General features: G+C 35.0%; 1 protein-coding gene across 3 annotated transcripts; it reads left to right on the top strand.

Moving 5' to 3' along the window:
• Positions 1-771: 771 nt before the first annotated feature.
• Positions 772-8,801, top strand: LOC109153840. 3 transcript variants are annotated; one of them, XM_019301716.1, is made up of 5 exons: positions 772-1,361; positions 1,505-1,585; positions 4,090-4,219; positions 4,328-6,894; positions 6,991-8,801. In XM_019301716.1, exons 3-5 carry the CDS (start codon positions 4,196-4,198, stop codon positions 8,312-8,314), a joined length of 3,915 nt encoding a protein of 1,304 aa, XP_019157261.1. In that variant the 5' UTR covers positions 772-1,361; positions 1,505-1,585; positions 4,090-4,195; the 3' UTR covers positions 8,315-8,801. The 3 variants fall into 3 exon arrangements, with proteins under 3 accessions (XP_019157261.1, XP_019157259.1, XP_019157260.1); XM_019301714.1 differs by having other exon boundaries at positions 1,500-1,585; XM_019301715.1 differs by having other exon boundaries at positions 1,497-1,585.
• The last annotated feature ends 1,424 nt before the right edge of the window (positions 8,802-10,225 follow it).

Genomic DNA, 10,225 nt, shown 5'->3' with positions numbered 1-10,225 from the left:
GCCACCGCCACCACCACCATACCACCGCCACCACCACCACACCACCGCCGCCACCGCCACCACCACCACCATACCACCGCAACCACCACCACCACTACCACCACCATACCACCGCAACCACCGTCGCCGCCACCACTACCACCATACCACCGCCGCCGCCGCCACCACCATACCACCGTCGCCGCCACCACCACCACCACCACCACCACACCATCGTCATACTACCACCACCATCACACCACCACCAATTATTATTATTATTATTATTATTATTATTATTATTATTATTATTATTATTATTATTATTATATAACGAATAACACCACTACCACTACACCACCACCACCACCACCATAATATTTTTGATATATTATTAGTTTTTTTTTTTGTTGAAAAACTTAGCTATTTTTTATTATATTTAAAATTAATATTATATTATTATATATTATTATACATGTTGTAATATTCTAAATAAAATAATTAAAATGTTTAATTATACAATTCTACTCATTTTCCAGAAAATGAACCAAACACACAAAAACAGTTTTCCAGAATGCAACCAAACACCGGAAAGGAAAATGTTTTCCAGAAAATGACTCATTTTCCAGAAAACATTTTCCAGTTTCCAAACGGACCCTAAAAGCCCATATATGTATTTTGTGTTGGCCAACAAATGTAACCTATAATCTGGCAGCCCAAACCGGGATAAACTCATAAAAGACATATATAAACAGCGTTCCCGAACCCTTTGCCTTTAATCGCCGACCTTTGGTCTTCTGCCTATGTCTTCTCTCTCGAACACACCGAGACTTCATGCTCTCATACGCAATTCTTAGTGATTTCAGCTTGTTTTGTTTGTTTTTTCGTTCAGTTGTGATTTGTTGATCCAGTTTTGAAAGTTGATTACGAAAGAAGTCCATATCGTATATACGTTTGTTTACTATACCGGAGTTTTGTTTTCCGTTGCTAACGCCGGTGAAAGTAGTACCACTATGTCACAGATCGGTGAAAGTACTACCACTATGTCACAGATCGGCCGTTGTTATCATCAGATATGATTTACTCTGTTTTCCGTTGCTAGCGCCGGTGAAAGTACGACCACTATGTCACAGATCGGCCGTTTTTATCATCAGATCTGATTTCCTCTGTTCTCCGTTCCTAACGCCGGTGAAAGTACGACCACTATGTCACAGATCGGCCGTTTTTATCATCAAATCTGATTTCCTCTGTTCTCCGTTGCTAACGCCGGTGAAAGTACTACCACTATATCACAGATCGGCCGTTTTTATCATCAGATCTGATTTCCTCGGCGTTACCTACACAACTAAAGGACACCAGTTAAAAATTACCGATCTACAAAGGTAAGTTTATTTCTCCATTTTTTATGTTATTCTGTTGAATATATGATATAGATCAATATTTGGTCGATTGAAACTGAATCTAATATTTAAACTGTGATCTCATTTATTGTATTCCATTTTGAATTACTTTTGAAGCAGGGCAGACAGACAGGGTAGAGAGATGCAATAAAACAATTGAATCATTTTTTAATAGCCATCTTTTACTCGTACCAGTAAAAGAAAAGGTATACCTTTATTTGATGTACTTTACCCCATATAATTGTTGATCCAATGATTTTCCTCATTGTTTTCTTGTGATATAGTGGTAGTTGTTTAGTTACTCCAATACTGTTTAGATTTTCTTCAGAGATTATAAAATGTGATATAGTGGTAGTTGTTTAGTTACTCCAATAATGTTTAGATTTTCTTCAGAGATTATAAAATTTGATTGAATACTGTCAAAAAATAGACTTTAGATTGTAATGATGACTGGGTAGTTGACATGAGTTTTTTTAAATAAAAAAGACAGCTAATTATTTTGACAATAAATGAGCAGTTTTTTGTACTTAGTACTTATAATTTCCAACTTTCAAGATGGTGGAAGTCAGATGATGATGTTCATATTTTGATTCTTTATTTTTTCCATAGTAAATAAAACTAAATAATATTTTACAAAAAATATATGTTTATATATAGTTTACCTATAATTATATTCCTACAATAATATAAGGTACATATGTGGGACACTAAAATGGTTATGTTTTTTCCTTTCTAAAAAATATGTACAAAAATAAATTTTATTGAGCTAATAATAACAGTAAATGTGAAGTTGATAAATTAATGAACTAAGTGAACTCTTAAAAGGAAAAAAATGATGTTAAAATTGTAATAGTTATATTATAATAGTATATATGTTTAAACTTCATTTTTAATTTAGTTATATTATAATAGTATATATGTTTAAACTTAAATTTTTAATTCCATGAAAAAGAATCCTAACGCTTTGATCATTGCTTCTATTCTACCACATGTAGGGTAATCACTCAAACAATTGTATAATTTAAAGAATACAAACTTTGTTTCTTACTTCCTTTTCATATGATATGCCATTGCTTCTAGTTGTGATTTTTTTCAGCAACCTAAAAAAATGTATTAAAAAAAATGAAATATAGACAAATTGCAAGCACATAAGAGTAGACATTTTCCCCGAATTTCTCTTCAGCAATCGACTAAACATTCCAAACCAAGCACTTATAAGTGCTAATTTTCCATTTCACAAACCAACAAGCATTCCAAATTTAATGATTTTTTGAAAACACCAAGCACTTATAATTGCTAATTTTCCATTTCAAAGACCAACACTGCCAACCAAAGATCTAGGCTGTCAAAAGGCATTCCATATTTAATGATTTTTTGAAAACACCAAGCACTTATTAAGTGTTAATTTTCCATTTTAAAAACCAACACTGCCAACCAAATATCTAGGCAGTCAAAAAGCATTCCACATTTAATGATTTTTTGAAGAGTTGTGGAAAGTTGGTCCAGTTGGTAAATGCTTGATTGAGGGAGTATGTTCATGCAATCCATTTGCTTGGTCTTCTTGCACTATAAAATAGAGTGTTAGTTCAGTGGAGTTTAAAAAAATCACTCAATTTCAAATCCAGTACTTAATTTTTAGGGGTTTTTATTACCGTTTTCTGAATTGGAATCTATACTTTATTTTCCTAATAACTGACTTACAATCATGTGTTGATGAACATATGTAGGTTCTACATAGCATAATCCAAAATTAGGGGCTGTAACTTTGTTCATAGTAGAATAATAACATATTTGGCAATAAATGCTTAAAAGAACCATATATCATATTTTCCTGCCAACATTTTCTTACATCATATAATTTTTTTGTTACATAATGCACTACTTCTATACAATTTCTCTAGGGGCTTTAATTAATGTTTTCTTGAGAAAGAATGCAAGATAGGGTATTTAAATGCTGCGGCGGGGCGGATTCCCATCACTAATAATAAATTTAAATTAATGTTAAAACTTTTAATATAAACATGAAAAGGCTCATTTAGATGTAACAAACGGTGTGAACAGTTCTCTTTTATTACAATAAAACGACACAGTTTTGCGTTGGTGGGAAAATGATATGGCAAAATATTTTTTGCTATTACATAGAGTATATAAGATAAGATAAGATTTATGAAATTTCTCCCACCATAATTTTTTTTTAATATACATACTTGATTTTATCCTTAAAAATAACTATTTGTACACTTATTACGCTACCTCTACTCATGCAATCTTCTCTCACTTTTAAAATGGCACATCACTAATTTATTCACTATTTACTATCCATCCATGTAATTATTCACTATTTACTATTTACATTACTTGGCATCTTATTATTACTTTTTTTGAAAATAATATATAAATTACTTACACATAATAAAATAATAAAATGCATTAGTTATATAAAAATATAAAATAATAAAAACATTTAAATATAATAACTAAATTGTTCACTTTTAAACTAACTTTAATAATATGATAAGTGGTAGCTTTCTCTAAGTGTTGATTGCACCTTACTTATTATATTTTTCTATTTTATGGCTAAATATTTATATTTATTTCCTTCTTTGGTGAAAGTTTGACAACCACTTATTCTGTGGTTGTTAAGCTTAGCCTCTCTATTATGCTTATTCCTTTTTCTTCTTCCTAACTGTATTGAAATTTGTCTGTGCAGAGTGTGTTCTTTACAGGATTGTGAGTGATCAGATGTGTTACAGGACAGAGTGATACTTACTAAAGATAAAATATTGAAGCTTTAAGAGTTTTCTGTTACAGGGTGCATGCCAGTTTCTGGGAAAGAAGAGGTTTCCATCTATGATCTAACTTATGATTTGTTTCTTAACTTCTATGTCTTCATTGCTATAGTTTCCTTTGGTTTAATATGAATTGACTCATGTATCTTGTATATGCAGCTTGCGATGCAGTCTAGTAGCTCATTGACAGGTATCCCTATAAAGAAGAGAAGGTTCCCGTTTGTTTTGCCTTCATCTCCTCCACCTGAGGAGGGAACTTCTTTTCATGATGAAAGCAATTTAAAGAATGGAGAATCTAGTTCTACCCAAAGATCATCTTTCAACCCTATTGATACTGTTGGGTGTACCATTAAATCTGATGTTAGCAAGAATCCTCTTTTGGAGGTGAAACAAGAAAGGCCAGGTGGGGCACATGTTAGCTTTGGTCAACCGGTCATGGATTCATCTGGATCCAAACTAGTTGAAGCAGATAAGACCTCTGTTCAATCCACTGAGGAGCCTCTTGGATCCATACTTGCTGAAGCTGCAGCAAACATTACTTCTGCCCAAATTAATGAGGAATCTTTGGAATCCAAAGTTGAGGTCATTAACAGGAAGATTTGCTCAGGTTCTACCAATAGTGCTGATAATTGTGTTAAGGGATCGTTGACTGAAAGCAGCCTTGAAGTTGTAGAAAACATTCCAGTTAATGTCAAGATGGAAAACATTGGTAAACAAGCAGAAGGCAACATTAAATTTCAATCTTCTGCACATTCAGGAAGAAACATTGAATTGTCTTTAGGACCACAAAGACATAACCTTCCTTTGGGAGTACAAAGACATAACCTTCCTTTGGGAGTGCAAAACAGAGGAGGTTCTGAGATGCCTAATAATTTGGATACATCATTGTTATCTCTTTCTTTGAACAAAGAAAAAGCTATTGATTCTCAAATTGGAAGATCAAACAGTAGGTCCAATGATGATAGTCCTGATATCGATACTAATAGATCAAACTGGGATTTGAACATTACTATGGATGCATGGGAGGGTTCTGGTAATGGCTTTCAAGATACAGATAATATTGATGCTCTAAGCAAAATCAGTACTAGAGATGACTTAAAACCTAGTTTAAGCTCATTTAGTATGCTTGGTGCTTGCAGTGATAAAGGGAAGCAAATTTGTGGAGTTTTTGAGCAGATATCTAGTAAACAATCTAGCAAGTCAGAGGATTCAATTTTCCTTAGTCTTGGTAACACTTTCCATGGTTTGGACTTTAGTAAGAGGCAGTTTGGTTCAATGACCAAGGCAGACTCAATTCCACATACTATTCCTAGAACCATTACAAACATGAATTCTGTTGGATGTGATACTGTTAAGGTAGAACCTATTGATGAAAGTGAGAGGGGAAACATATTACCTGTTGAATTTCCAATCAAGTGTGCAGAAAAGCTTATTGAGAAAAAATCTATAAAATCTGAACCTTTACAGGAAACTAATCAAGAAAGCTGCAGGATGTCCAGCATGACATTGCACCAATCTGTTGGAAATGTTGTACCATCAAAAGAGAGCTCTTCTACTTTGTTAGTGCCATTGACCCCTGAAAAGCTGTTGAGTGCAAGAGTGGCTACCTTTTCAGAGTTGTCTGTCAGCGGGGAGTTATCAAATCAATCTGAACATTCTGTTCATACTAAAGAAGTATATGCTCGTAACAATGCATTAGATCAGATGAATGCATGTATAGTTATTCAAAATGAAAATTCTGCTTTAAAAGGTTTGAATTCATCTTGTTCTAAAGTAGATGCTTGTGAGTTAGAGGGTGTGAAAATTGACAGTTTGGAAATGTCACAGTTGAAGCAAGTTAATGAGCAGCATCAGGCTTTGGTTGCAAGTTGTGAGGGATCTGTGAGTGGTGAGCAAGATATGAATATATCAGTTGATATGGAAGAAGAACAACTGTATGGTTCTGATTATGAATCAGATAGCAATCATGCTTGTACTGTCCATATTGATGAAGGTAGGCCTTGTGGCAAGGAAGATGATGATTATGAAGATGGTGAGGTGCGGGAGCCAATATTGCAGTTAACAAAAGAAAATACAATTGCTTTGGGAACTGATTCAAAAAAAAACATTGATTCTGGCCTTCATGCTATGGCTACTTCATCTAATGATAATAATGTCCAATCTAGTTGTGATGAAAAAGATGAAATTGCCATGATTCATCATGAGGCAATTAATGATTGTTCAAAAGAGTGTGGCGGCGACACAGTTTGTGATAAGATAGTTGATCAAGTCTTGGGAAAAGGTGGTTCTTTGTCGACCTCAATATCAGAAAATGTGCCAACATGTTCTTATGACTTTATGCCTGTAAATGTTACTCAACAGATACATTTTGATCAAGCAGGAGCGGAAGATAGACAAGAGGAAAATATAGAGGGTGTTTTAGGTGATGGAGCATTAGATGCAAGCAATGATATGAGAGTAACTGTTACCAAGATTGAAGATGCCAATGGAACTAACAAAGCAGAACAGTTAAACTCTAGTTTGGCCAATGCTGAAACACCTCTAAATGGTAATAGTGCTAGAGATTCTAATGCAATTAAGAGCCGGATTATCAATTTGCCTCGGACTTCTAATTCCACTTCCCCTAGTAAAGCCAGATCTGTTATGGGTAGACCATTGTCATCACGAAGTGGAAGGGAAAGATATTTTGATGCTCAGGATGAGAGATTACATCTTAGTGGGAATAGGTGAATATACTCTTTAGCTTTATTGTTTCTTTAATCTGTGTTTATTTTTAATTTTTTAAATGGTTGATGGCACTTGATTTTATTTGCTCTTTTCAGAGGTGAAATGTACACTGATTGTTCAAACAAATATGCCAGAGAGAGAATTCGAGATCGTCCTTATGCAAGCTCCAGGGTAAGTTTCATGCGTGGAAGAGGACGAGTTTCGGGCCGATTTGGTAGGTCACATCGTTATTGGGATTCTGAGCGTGATTTTAGCTTCACTCGGCGGGATGATTACTGTTTTCCTAGACATAAGCGTGCTGCTGCCATTGGTGATGCTGAAGTTGAACGGAATGACTTTGATATTTCACCAAATGGAGCTGTTATGGGTCTAAGTAGAGGAAGGAAACACTTGAATGGTGAGTCACCTTCTTTTCGGCATTCTTCATCAAGGAGGCTTTCTCCTGACAGGGATGGTCATGCAACCATGGGCATTCAAATACTTGGTAGGATGCCTAGAAATAGTAGTCCGAGTAGATGTATTGATGAAGATGGTTCAGAGTTTGTCGGACTTAGGCATGGTGAGAGGTTTGTGAGGAATTTGCCGAATGATATTATTGATCCTTTATATAGATCAGATGGGCAATTTGTCCGTGGCAAAAAGTTTTTCCCCACCATTCAAAGGAGAGATTTTTCTCGAATGCGATCCAAATCTCCAGATGGATCTCAAAGGCATTCCCCTGGCCCTTGGACTTCTTCTCATAGAAGAGCTATGGAAGGACTTGATGATCTTTCTGAATTGCAACAGCGTAGATCTCCAGTTATGTATCGTGTAGATAGGATGAGGTCTCCTAAATGTGATTATTTTTCTGAGGAAATAGTTCCTAGAAGGCGTGGCTCTCCATCCTATGTGGCTCGTTCTTCTAACAACATGAGGGATGTGGATGCTATGCAGGAACATGGGCACCCAAATTCCTTATCCAGTAGAAGTCCTAATCGTCTCTTTCCTAGAAACACTAGGAGAGCTGATGGTGTAAATTGCCGAGAGAGGGTGGATGATGATGAGTACTTTAGTGGGCCAATAAATTCGAGTAGATTGCATGAGCTTCGGGGGGATGGAAGTAGTGATGAGAGAAGAAAGTTTACTGAGAGACGAGGCGTTCGTTCTTTCAGACCTCCTTATAGCAATGACACTGAAAATTTCCGTTTCCATCCAGATGGTGGACCTAGGAATTTTGGGTCCTCTCCAGAGGAAGATGCGGAGTTCATGGAAAGAACCAATACAAGGGAAAGGGAATTTGATGCACATATAGAAACTGGACCTGGGATTGCACCTAGGAGAATGAGAAACATGGAAGAGCAAGAAGGAAACTATCGACCACAACTTTGGCATGGTGATGGGTTTAATGATGCCTCTAGATTGAAAAGAAGAAGATTTTGACTTGTTGCCCATGATGTTTTTCTAGATACTACATTTGGCTCAATGGCATGTGATTTTTGTTGGACCCGAGTTGAATGTCAAGGCATTAATGAGAGCAAGATGGGACCTATACCCATAGTGAACCGCAATGGCACAATGATTCATGTTTCTTTTTGATTTCATGCAGTTCAAAACTCAGTCTTATGAACTTTTTTCGTGGGTAAATATTTTGAGCTGCATGGGACTAGATTTCACCTTTAGACTTCACCTGAAAGGCTCCGTTGAGGCTATGATTTGCCAGGTCCAACAGGGAAGGAGGTAGCACTCAACTAGAATTCAGGTTCAATGTTGTCTCTATAATGAGGAGAAAAAATGCTAGCTTGTTTCTCCATGATGTTTCCAGGTTTGTGGACTGTTTGACTGAACCTGTATGAATAAGAAGCTTGCTTTTTATTGGGGGCAAGATGGGGGAGATACTGGCATAACAAAGCAGCATTGGCAGTACCCATGTGTGACATTTCTTTTTCATTAGTCTTTTTGTGGGTAAATATTCTGATGAGCACATCACGATACTTTGCTTGCATGAGGTTATACATACTTTAGCTGGTCGGAGAATCTCACGAATAGCACATTCAAACAGAGGTCATAGTTACAGGCTTACCTTGGCGAGAAGCGGCTTGACTGCTGCTTGCAGCCTTCTTTACTGTTGTTCTACCATCCAGTGCTCTCTCCACACCTCTAAAAGTAATAATTTGGTAAGTAAGATGACATTTGATGTGTTAGCCAGAACAATAAAAAAGTAATAATTTGGTAAATAAGATCACATTTGATGTGTTAGCCAGAACAATAAAAAAAAGTAATAATTTGGTAAGTAAGATAACATTTGATGTGTTAGTCAGAACAATAAAAAAAAGTAATAATTTGGTAAGATAACATTTGATGTGTTAGCCAGAACAATAAAAAAGTAATAATTTGGTAAGTAAGATAACATTTGATGTGTTAGCCAGAACAATAAAAAAAGTAATAATTTGGTAAGTAAGATAACATTTGATGTGTTAGCCAGAATAATAATAAAAAAAAAGTAATAATTTGGTAAGATAACATTTGATGTGTTAGCCAGAACAATAAAAAAAGTAATAATTTGGTAAGTAAGATAACATTTGATGTGTTAGCCAGAATAATAAAAAAAAAGTAATAATTTGGTAAGTAAGATAACATTTGATGTGTTAGCCAGAATAATAAAAAAAGTAATAATTTGGTAAGTAAGATAACATTTAATGTGTTAGCCAGAACAATATAACCTCCAGGAACTCGCTAGTAAAACATCATTCACAGATTTCATGAGATGTATATGCAGAAGAATGTGAAACTGATACCTTTTTTCTTGAACTTTCACTCGTAGGAATACTTTTTCCATCTTTTGAACCAGATTCAGCCTTCTGCTTTTTAAGCATGAGAGATCTAATTAAGATATTCGTCTGAGCTGGTCCTCTGGACAAAGAAAATAGTCAGAATCAAGTTTATAAAGTCCTATTGCAAAAAGAAACTGTGATAGAGCATGGGGGAGGACGTTGTGACTTGTCTGCTGAATCAAGTCAACTTTGATAGAGCATCAAAGTTTATGCTATAACATTAGTGTGAAAAGATAGGCAATAGTTGTAATTCAACCATTAATGTAGTTTACAAAGAGGTCTTTGTAAATTTGTAATTTAAAATAACAATTTTCGATTTTATAACACTAATGCTTATTACTTATGTTTAAATCCCAAATTTGAAATCTTACAAGAATTGTAATATCCACATAAAAAATGATTATCTTACAATAAATAAATAAGTTCATTAATGTTTAACTTTTGATCTGTGCATCGCATGAGTATCATACTACTATATAAATCTACATCTACAAAATTAATAAGAGTTAATAATGTTAGG

The sequence above is a fragment of the Ipomoea nil genome, unplaced genomic scaffold (assembly GCF_001879475.1).
Source record: "Ipomoea nil cultivar Tokyo-kokei standard unplaced genomic scaffold, Asagao_1.1 scaffold2545, whole genome shotgun sequence".
NCBI lineage: Eukaryota > Viridiplantae > Streptophyta > Magnoliopsida > Solanales > Convolvulaceae > Ipomoea > Ipomoea nil.
The sequence above is the reverse complement of the archived record's forward strand: the minus strand, read 5'-3'. Positions and strand labels throughout refer to the sequence as shown.